Source organism: Drosophila navojoa, chromosome 2, assembly GCF_054131105.1.
Source record: "Drosophila navojoa isolate 15081-1374.11 chromosome 2, UAZ_NAV_1.0, whole genome shotgun sequence".
NCBI classification, from domain to species: Eukaryota; Metazoa; Arthropoda; class Insecta; order Diptera; family Drosophilidae; genus Drosophila; species Drosophila navojoa.
In genome coordinates, this window is record NC_142890.1 from 3,552,501 (window position 1) to 3,573,608 (window position 21,108).

The 21,108-nt window shown below is 39.9% G+C and overlaps 1 protein-coding gene across 4 annotated transcripts in view; it reads right to left on the bottom strand.

Moving 5' to 3' along the window:
* The window catches only part of RYa-R (RYamide receptor), an 83,689-nt gene that overhangs the window by 31,723 nt on the left and 30,858 nt on the right, over positions 1–21,108 (bottom strand). For all 4 annotated transcript variants that reach the window (XR_016196564.1, XM_089258378.1, XM_089258371.1 and 1 more), the window contains exons 2-4: positions 14,207–15,014; positions 12,276–12,392; positions 11,066–11,264 (exon numbers count right to left, since the gene is read on the bottom strand). Coding sequence is in view for 3 of the 4 variants with exons in the window: in XM_089258378.1 (XP_089114504.1) it covers positions 11,066–11,264; positions 12,276–12,392; positions 14,207–14,847 (957 nt within the window). In the remaining variant the exon portion in view is untranslated. The remainder of the gene's footprint in view (positions 1–11,065; positions 11,265–12,275; positions 12,393–14,206; positions 15,015–21,108) is intronic.

Consider the following 21,108-nt stretch of genomic DNA (forward strand, 5'->3'; position numbering starts at 1 on the left):
GAAATTTACTTTGCTGAGCTTACTTGGAAATTTGAAAATCCGCGTACTTACAATAAAAATATCTTCTTTGCTTATATTTCTGTCATTTCGCATTAAATAAAACCCAAAGTTGTAAATTTATTTTGAATTAAATGTCACGTCTTTTGCACAGCAGTTAACTAAGACTTTTGGCCAAAGTCTTTAAGTATCTTAGAGATACTTCAAGCACGAAATCAGCTTAATAAGTTGTCACATGCAACTGTCGCTGTGCGCTACAGCTGAAGTCTCAATGTCTCTGGCGTAGAATTGGATTCGGCTGCGCTTTAAAACTGTAACGGAACTTCCTCATTAAATATCTATGTATAAGAAGAGAGGCCAAACGAAGCCATTGTCGTGGCCGTTACGCAATGTTGGTGGCAACATAGTTGCTTTTAAGTCACACACAGAAAATGTATCGCATGGCTGCAATGGACGCAACGCATGGACATAGCTTATGCAACTCGACTGATGGCTAGGGACGCGCACGTTGCATTTCACACAATTATGCTAAATGCTTAGTTTGCTGATGTCGTTAGGGATCCTCGTCTAATTGGCGCCACGCATCAGGGCTGCTGGCTGGGGCGATGCGTGAGCATCTACTGCAGCTGCTGCCCGTGTTAATTGCAACTCATGCACGCCTCGGCTGCAACACCTTTAATCAGACGTGCCACTCATTAAGCCAATTGCTCGCCATTTAATTAAATCATTTGCCAGCAAAGGGCTTTTGTATCGCATGACCATAAAAAACGCAAAAAGTGTTGCGCTACGTGTGGCAATAAAATGAAATTAATGCATCAGCCAGCCTTAAATTAAAAACAAATATGTATGCATGTACAAGTTTTATATTATCTCAGGTGGCGCGTTTACTCTTCGAATCAATGATAGGAAATGAGTTTGTGGAGAAGAATTCTGGGAAAAATATATTCGTGACTCTTTGAATCAATGATAACAAAAATAAGTTGGTGGAGAAGAATTCGGGGAAAAATTGATTTCGTTATGGTGTAATATATATTTTGATATCAGGCACTTTGTTTGATAATTGAAAATTAAAAAAAAAAATCGAAAGATAGGAAATTTAAGATGCTTACATATTGTTGATTTAATTGCCTCCTACCAACATTTATACTTCACATTCAATGTATTTTTGTAAATCTTTTTGACTTTAATATGAGACTCAGGATAAAAATGAATATTAATTTAAGCATCATTTCGTTGTTTATGATTTTTTTCCTAATGTAGAAAGCATCAGTAATCTATCATATTTAAATGTTGTGTCTGATACTAATTAAAAAACTGACTTCCATTGCCTTCGCTCTTGATTTTTGCTTATGTCTCACATTTTTTGCGATTATAATTAAAGTATGAATGAAAGCTAAATCAATTTCCTGCTCGCTCATGTTTATTACATTTAAATCCAAACAATGCCCGTGGCCAAGCTGAGAGAGCCATTTCTAGTTATAGTTGCGTTGCCTGCGTGTTTGGGTATTCAATAGATATACAACTTGGGAGCCCCATCACTTTAATAGCTCTCATAAAACGTGCCAGTGACAAAGCTGGCGAAAAATAAGTATTATACACTCCCACACACACACACACACACAGAGGCAGAGCACAACAGAAGCCAAGAAAGAATGCAAGTTGAAGTGACGCCGGTAACAATAAAAGGCAAGTGTAGCGACTTGAGGCAGGCAGCGCCGCAGCCACACACAAGGTGAAGAAAATAACTATATATATGCATACATATATAGACAGAGAGAAACAGATAGACAGAGAGAGAGATAGAGAGAGAGAGAGGTGAGAGCTGAGAGCATTCAAAAGGGCAATAATGATGGCACAATATTATTTCCGTCTGGAGAGCCACTAGATCGGACAGACAGATAATGGGCCACGGGAGACAGGGGGACGTGCGAGTAGCTGCTGCGGCTGTTGCTGAGGAAACTGCAAACTGAAGCACCCAGCGGGGCAAAGCTGTATTTATGCCTTTATGGCCAAGGCAAGAAATTATTTTTACTGTTACGTTTAGTTGAAAATAACGTGACGGCCGCGACATATAATACCAAACTCCAACTCTGACTCCAACTCTATCTCTGGCTCCAACTCTATTTCCGGCTCTGGCTCTGACTGTGGTTCATTTCTAGTTGCCTTCACGTTGGGGCGCCACAAATCATTTTGGCTGGGATAAAGTTGCTGCAGTTGGGCGTCTGCCTTTCGAGTTGGCCAAAGGGATGAACGAGGTAAATAACTGTTTGTGTGTCTCTGTGTGGGACTAACTAAAACAAAAAGTCAACACATTAAGTGCCTTGTGTATGTGTGTATGTGTGTTTGTGTATCTCTGTCTGTTTGAGCCTTTAAGAGTATTACGACACATTGCATTGCAGCTGAAGATTTATGCCGCAATTACCGCAAGTGTAAACTAATTACGGCTTTCAAGTGGCTGCGGCTTAAATAACAAAACAAAATGAACTCAACTGAGCGTTAACTTAAAACCAATCTTGCGGCTCTTGCCCAACAGGCCCGAAATTAACTACACAAAGAGATATGCAGCAGCACTGCCCCATATAATTTGCATTATAGTTTATCTTTTAATAAACAAATACTTGGAGTATGATTTAAGACTTGGACATAAACAGGCAGTTTGTTAACATTTATTAAATGTAAAGTTAGGTCTCGGCGCTCGAGTTTCCGAAATTTGTATTTATGAAAAAATAAGAAAAAATATATGAAACTAATTTGAGATACTTCAAGTAAAGCATTAAACATTTAGTTAAAATATTGATTTTTATCGATGGAAAATATTGTGCATAAGTTAGTGATTAATCACGATAGACTTGTGCTGCCTAGTGGTTGCGGTTCAACGATCTTTGTTAATCGTCTGAAGATCCACTAGGAATATTGTTACATATAAACTTCCCTTTACTTAAAAAATAAAAAATAAAAATTATATTTAAACGGCACATCCGAACTATATATTTTTATCGATAAAAGTCCATGGTATGAGTTATCGATGAATAATGTTAGGCTTGTATATTCTATTATTCTGTTTTGTTTTTTTTCTATTTCACACAAATATTTCTCGTTTTTTTTTCTCTTTAATAACCAGCAATATATTTACTATATAGTATAGGCCATGCGTTCCTCTTCCCATTCAACCTCAAATTCCCATTTTCCATGCACAAAAAGTAGAGAGAGTTACTGCTTTAAACTAATTTGTGGTTCTCTGCGCGATAATAATTTACCTGTTCACCTTAATTAGGCTAATTATATTATGTTTATTCTGAAAAGGGCTGTTATAAATCGCATGATTTCAACAACATTTTCAACTCTGCTCATTAAATAGAGCAAAAATGTTTCAGCTCAACTTCTTTAATCTCAGATCGTGCTGCGACACAACTACGCCCAGGAGACGGGACAGCAGACTCTATAAAAAATGTCCAACGTGCTTACAGGCCCAGGTAAATCCCGCGTGGGCTACGCCCCTTGCTGCAGCTGCTCTCAATTTGAAATGTACATCGATTCGGTAGCCTTTTGTTCATTTCATGGTGTTGTAAACATTTTAATTACAACAACTTTGACCCGACGCGACGCGACGCGGCGCAACATTCTCCCGCTATCAATCTCTCTCTCTGTCTGTCTCCCTCCCCCTCTCTTTCTCTTTCTTGCACGCTCTGTACATTTTTTTCTGGGTTTCCTGGGTACAACGCCCCGAAAAACGAGTTGGCGCCATTTAAGCTATAACGGGCTTGTCCATAGGGCTAAATCGACAATATAAACCATGGTCTATATTGACCAAAGATGAATTGTTGTACCTTTTCTTTGTTGTTGTTTATTTATTTTTTTTTTATTTTTCACTGCTTGTTGTTTGCCAACCACAAGAGTGTAAAACTTTTGATTACACTTTTAATCAGTTTTTTTTTTCATAATTTTTTTTGGGTTTTCTATGATGGCATTTTAATTGTATGTACTTAAAGTCCTATATTGTCTATCTATAGTAAATTATGTAAGTGTGGAAGATGTTATTTACGACAAAGAGTGGACAAAAAAAATTATAGTCTGTCTTGAACTTAATGGCGTTGGCATTTGTTTATAGATTTATCTCATTTGAATAAAAGATGATGAAATATATATATATATATATAGTGGATGTAGCTACGCCTACTGTAGTTTGGGTAGCAGCAGAAATTTATATCTTTTAAAGCCACAAGCTAAACAACCTTTGAATTGAGAGAGTGCTGACCGCATCAAATACATGGATTTACGTCTCCTTTGAGGTGCTCTTTATAGAGTATATCCTGCAATTTCCACGGCTTTGGAGTGTTAACCCAATCATCTATGAACATATTTAAAATTGTATGTGGCCTTGCAAAATAGCAAACACTTAAGGGTTAAAATTCACAAGGACAGAACAGAAATGACTAATATTGTAAAGCTCTTCTATTCTTCTTCTATTGACTTTCCAAAAATGCATTATATATACTAAATAAAGCCATGCCAAACAACAAAAGTTCTCCATTTCTGGTAACTTTGGCTCCAAACTAAAACTTTTAAGTTACTTCGTGTTGAGTTCGTTACCAAATATTCCTAGAACTCATTAGACCTTTAATAAGTCTTACCTAAATGACTATTATGCGGTTAAGTGGAAATTTCTCACTTATTTTCATTACATTCTAAGGATAGAATCAATGCAACAGCTATTCTTATATAAATGATTATTTATTGAATATCTTCTTTAGTATTGTATATATAAGCTAATCAAGACAGTTTTCGTAATGAGCATTACATCTCTCTGCTGTCTGGTGAGTTTATTCGTAAGCACACTTGTTGCTTGGCTGTTTAATGAGTCTATCTGTATAATATTTGCAACTATGATGACTACATTGACTACAGATCGAGTAGGTTTTAGTGCGTCACTGACCCGAATTTGGCAAATCTACAATCGAAAAAGCTCAGCTCGGCTCAGCTGCTAGGCCAAAGCCTTTCACTTTTCGCTGCATATAGAATAAACTTGTTCGGGCGTCCAAGCAAACATTCAAGATGTTTCTTTATGTAATACAAACAGCAACAACAACAGCAACAATGAGCAGATGAAACAACAGCAAATGCATCGACAGCTGCCGGACCAAATGCAGCTACCAAAGTTGTCTTTGTCCGTTGAATCAAGTCGAAGGAACGGCTTCTGCCATGTCATCTTGATGACCAAGTGAAATTATATCTCAAAGAAGAGGAAGAGCAAGATGAAGAAGAAGACGAAGCAGAGGCAGTAACTGACACAGTTATATACCTGTATTTGCTGAGATACTTCCATAAGTCAGCCGAGTGGCCTGACTGACTGCAGCCAGTGTAGAGCTGCGCGTCCATTAATTGACTAATTTATGGGCCATGGCCCACGTATTTATTATTTATGAACACACACATTTATCAAATGCTAATAACAATTTGCGCTTAATTGGAAATTAACTTAAATAAATGGCGCAAAATTAATTTGCTTGGCAAATATAATTAAACGAATCGCTCGCACATATATCATATGACAAGCCTTTAGTCCATCAAGCTAAGCATATTTATTGGACAAATATTTACCTCTTACAGGCATGCTAGAATTATTATCTATTATGTATGCCATTGTCAAAATTTCAATAAAGATATTTGCGAATAATTCAAATTCGATTCGCTTGAGCTCAACTCATGCAAATGTTTCACAAGTGACTGAACTTATTGAATTTTATGTACATGTATGTACATATGTATTGGTTTATGTGTGTGAGTGTATGTGTGCTGCCTTGTGTCTTGTTGCAATATCCTCTGCTAAGTCAATGGCTTAACCCATCTGACAGCTTGTCACGTAGCCCTTTAACGATTTGCATGGATTGCACTAAGGCCAGAGCGACGTGGCTTGAGTCATTTTGTTTAGAGATATGAATTTGCAGTCATATTTTCGGGGAGACAAATTCTCGTTGTGCAACGCTTTACAAACGAGACAAAATTCCGAATTGGATTCGACGCAAACAAATTGCAACGAGATAAATCAGTCAAAGCCAGAGAGAGGAAACTGGAATGCCGGAAAGCTGATGTGCGGCGAGAATCAGCAGCAGATGCTGCAGAGATACAAATTTGCTGATAAATGTGCATATGTGTGAATGTGTGCGGGGGAGGGGAGAGTTGTCAGCTAATTGCGGACTGTGTAACCGATGTCTGCTGTCGGTTGTTTTTTGTCTGTTGTCTGCCGCAGCTCGTCTGCGATATCTTTTAATTTGCCACAAAACGCATCAAATGCGCAAACCACACGAGTGCATGTGTGTGTGTGGGTGAGTTCCACTCTGTGTGTGTGTGTGGGGGTGTGTGCGCGGGCAGTCTGCCAAACCGCCAAGCAGCCAAACCGCTAAGCAGCTGCCAGCCCTGGCCAAGCCTGGGAATCCTCTCACTTTTTCCCAAACACTAGCCATTGTTACTGTGTATGTGTGTGTGTGTGTGTGTGTGCAACGATGATGAAGATGATGCGAGAGCTGTAGAGCTGCCGTGGCCACTGCTGCATGCCTTGGCTGCCCGGCTGGATATGACACAGATTACGTAATGCGAAATTAACATTTTAACACAATTCAGCAGACGAGATTGCAACGGCAGCCAAAAGAAAGAAACTGCAGCAGAGAATGGCAAACGGAGAGAGTCGCAGAGAGTGCGAGTGAGAGAGAGAGAGAGAGAAGGAGAGTAAGACTGGGAGAGAGCGAGAGAGAGAAGCCATGCAACAAATGAGCCACTGTTTGACTGATGATCAGACTTTGTTGTGGCGTGGTCAGCAGACACCCAGCAGACTGACCAACACACACACGCACACACACACACACCGGCACACACACACACACACCGAGACGGCAGCCGGTTGCGCCTCTTGCAGTCAATTATGCAATTAAAGCTTTACATGCGAACAAGTAGCAATCGCAGCCAAATGAGGCAAATTTCCAATGCGCTGGCATCGATTTGACAAAGCGACAGTTGCTCCAACACCAGCGATCCCCCACTCCCCATTCCCCCGTCGACCGACATCTGTGCAGCCAAGCCTCCCAGTGAGTGGCCTGCGGCCAGCAATTTGCATCTTGCAGTCATTATCTCTCCCCCCCTCTCTCGCTATCTACCTCCTTCGTGTCCGATTGACTGTCAACTGTGACGTGTCATCGCCGTAAGTCAGCAGTTTTATGATTCCTTTTAGCTGACCGCCGTCGCTTCTTTTCCCATGGCCAATAAAGTCAGCGCGAGCGATTAGTTTGTGATTTGCAGCAAAGATGAAATTTGGGAAGTTTTTTCGTAAGCTATTGAACAGGCGTAGAACTGTGAATGGTGGCCAAACGAAGTGCAAATACTTTTAAAGTGGGCTTAAAGAAAAATGATCGATAGTGACTGCATTAGTTGGTTTCTCTTAACGATGATTTCAGCTATCGTTACTATCGATTGTTTCAGTTCTGATACTTATGAAAAAACGCTTGCCCATCGATACTAATACTAATCGATAGCTCTCACAGCTTTGCTCGATATGAAAATAAATTCTTCAATGTTTGCTTATGTTTCGATATATACGAAAAAAAAACCAAGAGATAAAAAGCTGATCAATATGAGTATATATTATGAAAGATCAAGTAGTTACATATATCTGCATATAATATATATAAATCTACTTCTTCTTCAGGTTTGCCTGCTACTTGCCGCATTACGTATACGCCGCATGGAGAAGCAAAAAAAAACAAAAACTTCATCCATTCAATTGAAATGAAGTGGCAAAATTGTCTTTTTGCTTGTAATTTTTCTACATTGGCTTTCAATAACAGTCGAGAGGCGAGCCGAGACGCGCTGTCATCATTATCATCGTCTGGAACATCATGATCGCGTTTGGTTTTGCCCGTAATTTGCTAATCATTTCAACTGCCACTTTGGCCAGCAATTTAAGCGCCGCAACAAGGAAGAAATTGTCAACCATTTTGGAGTCATGAGAAAATGCCAAGACAATCTTCAATGCTGGCTATTTATGTGGTGGCGGCAGCAAAGGATGATGCTCAGATTGACCAACAGTGGACAGGCGAGCCAAAAGTGAATGGCAGATGATTTTAACTTTTGCTTTCAGCCATCGCCAACACGCTGCCTTCGAAATTGGCCAACAACGCGCAGTGCGAGCGCCCAACTGTCCAGCATTATTACGGAGGAATCTGTCGCTCTGCTGTGTGTTTAATCAGCAGAGATGCACACACGCCTGACTGAGCCGCTTCGAAAGGGAGAATCAGTGCGATGGATGTACTTCACAGCAGACATGACTTGATTAAGCATCTGCGAATTGTTAATTAATATTTGCCAGCCATGCGTCGTATGCATAGATATGTATTGGAGGTTGGGCAGCAGCTGGCTGGGCTGGCTCGCAGAGGTCATGCAGAAATAAAATTGCTGCAGCCACAACTGGCTGTGTCTGTCGCTTTCTTCTATGGAAATTCCACAATTCGATTGGCCATAAAGCGCAAAGGCTCGTTTAGCAACTGGTTACGTGGTCGTCACCCGCCGCCAAACGCTTCCTGGAAACCACAAAACTGATCACCGTCGCGACAAAGGTGCCATCTGCCAGCTGCCCCAACTGCCTCAACTTAGGCGTCTCACGTAGATGTTGCGGCTCTGTGTCTGCCTCTGCCTCTGCCTCTGCCTTTGCCTTTGGCTCTTCCTCTGCCTCTATCGCTGCCCAGACAAGCATTGCATGTGCCGCATAAATCTTCAGCTCATTTATTTATTTAAAATACAATATACTGCAAGTGCATCCAGCTGCTGCTTGGGTTGGGTGTCTGCACCCAACCAACAGCCTCTTGATTATATAGCAAATGTACATGTGTATGTGCATTTCATGTGATTTGTACTGCGGCCGACGAGCCTCACCTGGGGGCGGCCGCGTGTTGAACTCTTCAGGATATTATTGTCAGCGGCAATTGACTTAATGTCTAGCATTGACTTTTGACTAAACAATGGCATTTCATGCCTTCAATTGTTATCATTAGCACAAAAATCTATGCATATTAACCTTTTCAAGAGATAACGAAACGTGCCTGCTATTTCAAATGAGCCTGCTTTGTTTTCAGCCATATCAAAATGAATACGGCAAGAGAGGGGGGCTTGGTCAGACAATGTTTTCATAGAGTAGCTGATGAGCTGAATACCAATATTTGAAACATAGTCAAACTTAGTTACTTAAACAGTTGCTTAAACAGCAGTGCCAGCGTTTACAAAGCAATTTGCATGCCTTCTCGTATATGGAAAACTCTTTGGCTCTTTGGCTCTTTGACACAGACTGACGCAAACAAACGAAATTCAAATTATGCAAAACAAAGCGATAGCAAGACGGACTTGGGCTGACTGATTTGTGGGGAATTCGATGCTATTTAGGGACTTGACCACATGCCCTCAGCTACGCGAACAGAGGGGCAGCGCATCCAAGCCAGCATAATCCGACTACGCAGAGCGAGGGCTGAGCAATTTGAAATATGGCAGAATAGAATAAGATATAATTTGGGGTAGATCTCAGATGTTTACACTGGCTTACAGGCGCACCAACTAGTTGAGGCTTAGAGCTCAATGAGAGTCGAATAGTGAATAGAGTACAGTAGTAAGGCAATACATTCAACTATATTTGCAAATAAAATATATATATATATATATATATTTTTCGAGATATTTCTTGCGTCACTTTAAGTGGCAATTGCCGGACATTTTAATATATATTTTGTATGGCTTGTGATATGTGTATATGCACTAACAGGTCATTTTTTTTTAGTTGGAATTTTTTAATTAATATAAAAAAAAAATAATAAAAATAAATAATAATTAAATTATTCAAATAATTAAACAGAGAAATCTGTAACTTCTGAACCATGTTTATATTAAAAAAAAAAATAAAAAATTATTGACTTCTAATACTTAGTTCTATTCAGCAACAATCATCTCGATTTCTGTTAAAATTTAAAAAATAAAATTAAAAAATTAAAATAACATAAAAAATTCCAAAGTAGATTCAGGAATTACAGATTTGTCTGTTTGGGCATTGCTAGCTAAATGCGAAATTTGTCAAGCTAAGATATTTAAAAATCATAAAAGTTCTTATAGTAGACATAAGACAGCTTTCGCATATAATAAATACTCTTATCTAAAAATATTAATGCAACATAAAGTACCCAAGCACAACAGGTTCTTTTCACTTATTGCTCAGAATATCTCCTTCAACCATAAGCTAAATCGAATATTCATTTCACAGTCCAATCCGATCCAATAAAATCTCTTTACTCTTTAAATTCCAGTAATTTATAGCATAAATAATTGCTTAGCTCACTTCTCATCCGTTTAGCCTTAAGACATATTTGCAGAAATTTAATTGGATTCACGCAAACAGCCAAGAGCTGTGAGAAAATGTTAATTTCATTACACTTAAGTTCTGACTTACAACTCTACCGAGCACATTGTAGATACAACTGTTGCCCGAATTTCAAAATATTTGCATAGCAAAAGTGCTCAAAGCTCTTTAATTTCCATTTGAAATCGGCTTCGCTTTCAGTAATTGTTTTCAAGTCATCATCGTTTCGGCAGTTTCTGCTTAAAGACTGTGGAATATTTGCTTCAATAATCTCGAAACTATTTTCAGCTCACGCAATGCTTGCTCTGAGCCAGAGAATGTTGTTTAGTCCTACAAATATTTTGCATTTGAATGAATGAAAGGGGCAAATGCAAATATATTCAGATAATCTCAGAGGAGCATTCAGTTGGAAAATGCGCAATGTAGTAGTGGAGGGCACGAGTGGGCGAGGAATGTTAAAAACGCACACACATACACATACATATAAATAGATTTGAACAAGGAAATGCCGCATAGAAGGACTAAAAGGATTCCGAGCGAGCGCTCGCATTCGCATTTGCATTTGCCATTTATCTAATACGATTTTTGGTTGCTCGCTCTAGCCGCCCGTCTAATGACCAAATCCATTTGGCCGCAAATTAGTTTTTGTGGTCAGCAAGTGGTTTTGTGGCCGGATTGACTTACCTTGCGCTTGGAGCGTGCCATGCGCTGGTCGCGCGAGTTCTCCGCCTCGCCCGGCGGCCGCTTGCCCCAGACGGCGATGGCGATGCGCGTGTAGGTGAATATCAGCACCAGCAGCGGCACGATGAACTGCAGCGTGAACAGGGTCAGCGTGTAGTAGTAGCCCTGCTCGGCCGAGGGCCAGACCTCGCGACAGATGTATCTGATGTGGCAGGAACAGACACGATGTTGTTGAGTGTGGGTTGTGGCATGCAAAACAAAAGAGCAGAGGCCGCATAGCGGGCCATGAGCGTGAGTTAGTTTAATGTGCATATCAGTTTAAGGCTGTCGGAGGGGGGCGTGGCATAAATGCTGTCAGCCTGTACGCTACCCATGAAAGCTGTCACATGCACACACATGCACACACACGCACACACACACGCTACAATGCAACTTTTATGTTAAGTCTCTCAACTATAATGGCTGAAAAGTTGGCTAAAAGAAAAAAAAAAAGAGAATAGTAAATTCGCCTGCATTTCGCCAACATTTTGCGTTGATTTATTGCCAACTTTTTACTATGCAAATATGAGCTATAAAATATATTTTGTGCAAAGTGCTTCGTTGGCATAATGAACGCAGACTCATATATATATTTTCTTTTTCATTTTTCCAACATTTTATGCACTTGATTGCATTTTGCGCCCACGGTGCGTGTTTTTGATAGGTTCACAAAATGAAAATTCTCATCTGCCAGCTGATGTTGCGGTAATTAGGCACGTACCCATACACATCACACAGCTGCCACACACACACACACACACACACACACACACACACACACACGCACACACATACACACATGCAGTTGCAGTTGAGCCAAAAATGTGCTCTAATTGAATGTGAAATGAGCAATTGCTTGCATTTAAAGTCAGGCAGAGTCTCATTTGCCATATTTGCAATTCACTCGAGGGCGTGCCCCAAATTGTGGCAAGTATCTTAAGCAAGCAGCCGTAAAGCCATTCGAAGCCAAGCAAAATGGAATTTCGAGTCCTTGCCAACGAGCTATCGATTTCAGCATGTCAGCCCGCCAGCTTCTGTTGCATGCCACGACTGTGGAGCGATTCGACTCAAGTGCCACTCGTTACACAATGCCACGGCCATATCTTTAATGCTACACTTCAAGCACGCACTACACCACATTGTGTGTGGGAGCTCCTAATGGGTTTCTACTCACTTCTCGCACTTCTCGTGCCATATGGAGCTGGGCACCTCCAGTCGGGAGACGACGGGTATGGGAAAGGCGGTGGCCAGAGCGATAAACCAAACGCCAGCGATAATAAATTTGGCATATCTGCAAGTAGAGAACAAGAGAACAAAAGGAGATAAGTAGAGGTAAAGAGTTGGTTTGTTGGTTTCTAAGTGGACGCAACGCTTCAGCTGACGCACGCATTGCGTATACGCCTCATACGACGATCTCGTGAGTGAGTGCGTGCGTGAGTGAATTACAACGAGGCAGGATAATTATAAAGCTTATTTATTTTGGGCCTCACAAATATTTACGTATGCCACGAAAGCCTCGCTCCTTAGCACGCACTCATCGACAGGGCGTGACATAAATGCCAGTGCCCCCCGTTCGCCCCCTCGGCTCCTGGGATATCCGGCATATTTCGTTACAAAGCAAATTGACGTTCGATGCCGAGCTGGCGGCCTGGGCTCGTCGGATTTGCCAGCAGCTGCCATCAGCTGTGTCTTGGGTTACTATTTAAACCAATTAACACGACACAGCCGACCGGCCCTTGCCTATGCCAAGTCCCCTAGGGCCGGCGGGCATTGCGTGTTTTTGTGTCCCCTGGGAAGGACACGACAACAACTTGGCCGTCGGTCAAGTGAGGTTGCCAGCCAAATGCCTAAAGCGTCAAGCAATGCAAATACGCCAGCGGCCACTTAACGGCGCCAATGTCACAAAAGCAACAACAGCAACAACAGCAACAACAGCAACAAAACGAGCAAGGGCGGGACTTCAATTAGTTTTTATGCGCCTTCAATTAGGTTAAATGCTACTAAAAGCCAGCTTTGCATACTTGAGCCGCGCTCGAATAAAATACTGAATATAATTGCCAACTGCTAATAGGTAAGCTGATATTCGCTATGAAGTTATGCTGGAGTGAAACCCAGTGCAAAGTTGATTAGATTTTGGGTTTTAAAAGTTTTTTAGATTTTAATGGAAATTGCAGTTGCATGAGAAAATATTTTAGGGCTGTGGAAAGAAACTAGAAAATAAATAGAACTTTTAAAAAAAATTTTATTTTGCATTTACTGTGATGAGATTTACTAAGAAAAAAAAAAGTAATAAATATATAAAATAATAATTTGGGATTTAATAAATATAAGCCGAATGCTCTGAAGCCATTAAGTTAGTTATAATCTCTAAAATCTAATAAATATATATAAAATAAATAAAATATAACATTTGAACAAATAAAATTAAAAAAGCAGCCTAAGACCTGTTCTGTTTCTACTATATTTATAAATAAAAAAATATATATATTAAAAAAAAAGATATAAAATAAAATAAACATAAAATAAACAATTAAAAAAAAACACTTATTTCGATCGAAAGCTAATCTACTCTCTTATAGAGGCCTATTTTCCATAACTGGATATGTTGCAAATTATTTGTCGTTTACTTTTGAGGGGATGTCTGCTGATTGTAAAAAGGTAATTTAAATTTATTGGATTCTAGGAAATTCAGTTCGTAAAAAACAATCTGAATTTTAAGCCAGCTTGCAATTAGATGCATTAAAAAGATATATTTGTCTGAGCGAAATTCTATGAAAATCGGCTCAGTGGCTAATAAACAAACCGAATTTTCACTGAAATATGCTAAGTACGAATAAGCTCTTGAGAATCTTAAGCCAGCTTGAGACGGATCTTAAGATGAAGCAAAGAAGATGAAGCTGCCGCATGGAAAATGAGCAATTAAGCAGAGCCAAGCAGAGCACCCCGCACTTGCAGTATTCTAAGAAGTACATCTTAATAAATAATATTAAAATAAATAATTAATAATTAATAATTAAAAAATTTAATATTTTCCCTCCACTGCTCCCTCTATATTTATTTAATTAATTTCTATTAAAATATATATCAACTCATCAATATACGCACCGCTTGGTGATGCGAGGTCGCAGCGGCCACATGATGGCTATGTAGCGATCGATGCTGATGGCGACCAGGGTGTAGGCGCTGACCAGGACGGAGACCACCTGCGAGTAGTTGACAAAGTGGCACAGAACGATGCCGAAGGGCCAGTAGTTGAGAATGTACTGCGAGATGAAGGAGGAGGGCACGCAGAAGAGCGACATCAGTATGTCGCCCAGAGCCAGATTGGCGATGAAATAGTTGGTGACGGTGCGCATGCGCGGCGTGGATTGCACGATGTAGCAGACGATGCCGTTGCCGAGCAAGGCGAATATGAAGATGGGTATGTAGAGCAGGTAGACGACGCTCTTGAAGTAGTCGCTGGACCACAGGTCATCCGAATGGGAGCTGGAGTCGGTGCAGCTAAAGTTCAGCAATACGGTCACATTGAAGGCGGGCGTGGTCGATGGATAGCTGGCATCCTCTCCTTGCATCGGCTGCTCCGTGGAGCTGCCGTTGTACAACAGCGCCTCCGCAGCCTCCGGATAGTCGTCCTCGTTGCGCAACAGCGGCTGCTGTGCCGCTATGTAATACAGGCGCTCCTCACTCAACGCCGAGCGCTCCATGTCCAGGCGACTGCGCTGCCAGGCTAAATTTGTAAACTCCATTTTGCTGGCAGAGTTCTTTTCTTCGACGGCTCTTATATTGTGGTAGGCGAAGTTTGGAGTAACTTAATCTAAGCACACTTTGGCATAAGCAAATTTTAATTGCAGCGTGGTTACATGGCGCTCGCTTTGCTGCTGAAATTTAATTATCCACAGCCGGCGAATGGGACCTGCAAGTATGCGCGAAATTTGATGAAATTCGTTATTATTGCTATTAAAATTTTAAGAAATTTTCATGCTTGGTTTGCCATGAAAGTGAGCTACTGGATGGCCAAAAATAAGTTTACTGCATGCCCTGAGGCCGCGCCTCACAGACAGCTGAATGGAATGCCAACTGAACTGTTGCATATTTTAGAGCTGCTGTTGAAATTGTAAATGCAAATAAATAAATAAAACAAAAAAAAAAAATTGGCAGAAATTCTTTGTTGTATAATCATACAGATAGCAAATTAGGCAACAAGTTCAAATGATGAAGGATTTATTAAACAGTTGTTGCTCTCTGCTTAAATTGAATTATAGAAGCACAGACGAGAAGCTGAGTTATTTACATTGAGTTTATAACTTTTCTCAGTTCATGTTTGTATATCTATACATAAAGAAGATATTAGTATTAGCTCAACAGGTCAAGTGTTTCAGTTCATAGTCATTCCATAGAGAGGTTCATTGCGTTATTCTCTCATTCAGCTGCTTCAATATATTGAGCTTAAGAAGCTCTTCGTCTGAGTACTATTTCTGAATAAAGCATATACGCATGCTGCACTGCAGCTTTTATTTACCTATTAATTTATTTAATTTAATTAAAATTATTTTCAAAAAAAAAGTCTTTCATAAGCATCTAGATGATAACTCACAATTGAATTAACATTCAACACTCACACTCGACAAGGCTAACTTCAATAGAAGAGCGAGCTTCAGGCAGACAAATAAATGATGGAATAATGAAGGTTTCTCGAGAGTGTAGATTCTCATCCAAACTAGCTACTAAGCCCACATATAGCTGAATGAACTCGCACTAGAACTAGGCGAAGACTCAGACATCATCACACTCAAGACTCACTCGACCTGTTCAATCCATCCAATATACCCTTCAATTTAAATATGCGATTTCAAACTAACTTAAAATACTCATAAAGCTATTCAACTGTGCGAAAATCTATGAGACTTCGTTTGAGACTAACAGGAAATCTCTAAGTGCCTCAGAAGTGCCCTGAATGGGTTCACTTTGCAATGAGAAGAGCATCTACAAAATCAATTGTTGCATACATTTGAGCGCAGCCAGTATAAGACTCGGTGCTGAGTGTATAAATCAAAATGACAAACAAGTAACCAGAGACCATTAAAACTGCCAAAATAAAAATACACAGAAATCGCTTAAGGGTAACACAAAATACAATACATACATACATATATATATGTATGTATATATGTATATGTAATACAGCCGGCTGCAATGATAAATTGGTCGCAATTCAAAGGCATTTTGAGCTGAGCAATGGCTGAGCAAAATGAAAGGGAAACCTTTTAGGGGCGATAAAGTCAAAGCGAACGAGTGAAAAATGTCGATAAATGTATTTATTTCTTGACTGAGCACTTTGCAAACGAGAAACTGTAAAGTCAAAAAGGCTGAGAGTATTCCAGGAAGGATTTTCGCCCAGCCAAAGTGAAATGTTGCTAAGAAAAATACAGAATAAAATGAGTTTAGATAATAAACAAGCAAACAGCTTAAGGCAGAGTGAAAGGAAAATCAAGCTAAAACAAAAGGCAAAAGACCCTAAGACTTCCTTCCGTTCGGCTGCAATTGAAAAACTGTGCCATATTCTGGCCTTAATGGCGAATCTGTCAATTGAAATGCATGGCCATAAGGCAGACATAGGCATGCACATATATATACATACTCTATATACATGAGTATATATAGTGGCTTTGTGGCCTGGCATTAGGCAAATGAAAATGATAAGCAGAATGTGCGTACGCGCACAATTAAAGCCTGGCAACAAAGGACAATTGTTAAAGATAATATGAAAGCTGAAATTTGATTGCTAAGAGCTGAGCTGGGCGTGTATGGGTGTGTCTGGGCATAACTGAGCATGTGTGCGTGTGCGTGTGTGCGTGTGTGTAAAGGAAGTCATTTCAACTTTTACTGGCGCGTCGGTTTAATGTGCCGCTAAATAAACTCCGACACCGACTAGCTGACAGTGGCTGCTAAGCAGACTCGTATGTGTCGTCTGTGAACGCTGGCTGTAAGAGCCGGATAAGGATATCTATCAGGCAAGTAAATTGCTTATCTCAGCGCAATAATGAGGTACTTGGAGAGCTTTGGCCCGTATGCTCAGTGGGTGTGGCTCTGTGGGCGTGGGCCTGTCTGGGTGTGTGCGTGACTCGTATTCTGTGCGACTCCGTCTGCCATACTTTATCAATTATCTACACAAATTCCAAAATCCCTGCCAAGCTTCATCAAATTTCAACAGACGATTGCGTGCCCAAGGATTTGTTATTGGAATTTTCGTCAGGCATTCGGCAAAAATAAAGTAAATCATTTGATGTTTTCTCCTTTTTTTCTCTCTCTTTCTTCAATATATGCACATAAAGGTTTTTCATTTAATTTCTATTAATTTTTAAATTAAAATGCAACCTCGGCTGACATCCAGATCGAGCCTTGCATGACAAAAAAGTGCGAATTAAAATTATATAAGATGTGCCAGATTTCAATTGCAGGCCGCATGTACTTTGATTCGCCTCTCGTAATGAGAAAGAAAATCACGTTTCAATAACATTTGAAGAAGGTTCTGCCACTCCACCCATATTGAAATCGTTCAGCAGGACAGTGCCAAGGGTATTAATGAGAAGTCATCAATATTGCATTAGGGGCTCAGCAGATTCCAGTATGTGCGCCGCATACCGAAGCCAATAATTAACAGGCACTACTCAATCTCCATATGGGGAGCCAGAGCCTTAAATTCGCCTGAGTGGAAATGCAAGTCTTTTAAATACAAGTACGAGCGAAAATATATGGCCCAAGTGAAGTAGGAAAATGACCAAAAAATCACGTACCAAAATGTAATCATAGCACGTGATTCGGCTGACGGCTTCACTGAGCATTGCTAGAGGGCAACAAATATATGTATATATAAATAAATGAAATACGGTAGCCCATGGCAAATAATCTATATATATATATTTACATAGAGCATACGTCGAGGTTTTCGGCGGAAATGAAAAAGGGCCGCAAATCAGATTTGATCGGCTTAGTTGCTCGTAAATTCATTTAGCGCCTTTTTAGGCTGCGACGCGTATTGACGGCAGTCGCGAGATTCGTCCCACGAAATTCAGGTGTTGCGCGGATAAATTCAATTTGCTGTGCTAAAAATATGACTAAAGCTGCAGAAGCGAAAAAAAATAGATTGAAGCGCACTGCTAAATCTTCAAAGTAAGCCATAGCTCATATTTCCATTTGCGTTCATTGCGTTTCGGGGCTTACGGCGTGAGATTAACATTCGCTTTATGTCCAGCTATGTTCCGAGTAAAGTTAAGGCTGTTAACGCTGCCAAAAAGCAAAAGCGAAGGCTAAAGCAAACAATGCCGAAATGCAATGCACCCGGCTCAAACAGATTGGAGCCCAGACGAATTGTTAAGACTGCACAGAAATGGCATTTACTTTGGCAAGAGAGAGAGAGAGAGAGAGAGAGAGAGAGAGAGAGAGAGAGAGAAAAAAAAATAAACAAATTAAAAGTTGCAGCCCAGAGGAGCTCAAAGCAAATATTTCAAGCACGATTGTTTTTCTTTACCAAAAGGCCAGAGAGATATGCGTTTGCTCAAGGTTATACGAGTCTTTTGTAGAGCTATATATGTATGAGTTTATGTATGTAAGTGTTATGTTGTGCTCGTATCAATTTGGAAATAATTAATATTTAATATTTTTACAACTGCGCGCTGGCTCTGTTCCATTCGCCAACTACTCATCTCGACCTCACTCTGCTCTGCCTCTCTCTCTCTCTCTCTCTCTGCCTCTCTCTCTCTCTCTCTCTGCAGCAAGCAATAATGAGTGTGCAAATGAGACGTAAACTCACTCGAATAATGGCTTTACAGCAACTCTTAAATTCTACCTTTCAACCTCACACTAATACTAATGCAACAGTAGCAGAAAATCATGACAAAACTGAACAGCATTATATTAAGATGTAGATGTATGTAGATTTTATATACATATGTGTATGTATTTATGTATATATGCACTTATCTACATACACACATACATGTATGTATATTTTCTGTCTTAGCCTTAATTAGTCATTCTATCCATCTGTCTCTGTAATAGGCAAGAATACCTAGAAAACGTTTTGCGCATTCAATTCAGACTAAATTCCAATTATACGGATTATTATGTTTCTTATCAGGCATCATATGAGCCTTACCTATATGAGCCTTACCTATATATGGGGTAACATTTTCAACATTATTCAGATTCTACTACTATTATGCTGCTATTAATATATAAAGGCGAATTATGAGGAAATTGATATTGTTCAAGCTCTTCATAAAACACTAATATGAATGTATTATATTTACAGTAAGCTCTGCTTAAGAAACTAACTAAGCATTGTAGAGCTTTCTTTCCTTCTTACCATATATATCATTATATTCATATATGTCATATCAAAGTTTTTTGATATACCAACAAGATTTACAGCAGGATTACAGGGAAACCACATTTAAGCAGCCTCTATTTCTTCAATTACTGTTCAGCTTCTATTTGATATATAACCACAACTCAGCTGCTATCATTTTCAGCTGTTTTTACTGCTCTCAAGTGGATGTGTCAAGAGTTCAACTAATTCAGGGCTCGGCAAACAGATATATGCCCATCTCTAGACGCTGTCTCTTCTTCATAGTATATAAAATACTTCCTGTAGCTAACCACAATGTCGTTGTTGTTGATGTCGTTGTTGTCGTTGTTGTTATTGCTGTTGTTGTTTTAACTTTTTCCATTAACATTACCCACAACCGAGTGGAGTCATTCGTTGGGTTCTTTTTGCCGAGTGCTTGTAATTATAATTAATGAGCTATGTCAAGCGCACTTGACAGAGCCAGAGCAGTCGAGTCAAAGGGCAAAGGACAAAAAACCAAAAAGGTAAGGTTGTAGGCCTGGGCGTGGTCGTGGTCGTGGTCGTGCTCGTGGGCGTGAAACCTATTTGTGATAGTTTCTCCCCTTCCACTGCCATTTAAATGGGCACCCAGCCACTCGGCAGGCAGTCAAAATGTTTTTATGGGATAATTAGCCAAGCCAACTGCTTATATTTGCGTCTTACTTAGCCCGGTTAATGCTTTATTTATTTCTTATTAAGCTTGTCAGAAGAGCATACAAGTATATGTTCAGTCTGCATAAACGAAATTTCTGTCTTGCCAAGGCTTAAAAATAAACCTAAAATTGAATTTTATTGCGATTTATTTTATCAAAACACAGAAAAGGGAAACGTTCCAGCTTAGCGCTTTGTGAGCTCTTAAACAGAGTTTCCTGCGAAATTCAGGGTTAAGCCCCTAGCTGACCCTTTGGCTAATGCTGGATACCCATATCAAATTTTATGCTGACTGCATGCGCATCTTTCTATTTAGCACATTAATTCATTTGGTCCATATCGAGTGTGAGCATTCCATACATGTGTATATATATCACATGTAAATAGCCATCCCACCTTGCTGTCCGATTTATTCCGTTAACCAGTTACTGCCACTCCCACTCCTCAGTCGTGCTCCAGGCGCCCTTTGAAATGTGACACTTTCGAAAACGCGATTAATTTGAATTTCATTGAATTCTGTGGCACAGCACCCATCCCGAACTCCTCCTGCGAACACCTCATCCATGACCCACTTCATAACATATTTAACATAATTAAACGACCAGGCCTGCGGACATCAAGGACTTCACAGCTCATATTTTAATTGAGTTATATATGTATATGTATAATTGGTTTTTTTTTTTTTTTTTTTTCCTGAATGTCGACGAACAATAGGTACAAATTGAAGCGAAATGTGTTAATTAAATGCACCGAGCATATTTAATTAGCGTCTGCCACTCGACGGCAGCTGCCAGTTGCTGCTGCGCAATTTCATATTGCATTCTCTATGGCAGTGAAATGTTTCATTTTACCAGTTTTCCTTGCGTTTAACAAGCTTTCAGTGATGCTCAATCAGCTTAGACTTTAGCTGCACCCATGTTGCCTCCGAGCATATATGTATTCCTGTACTTCGAGCTACGGCATTTAATTT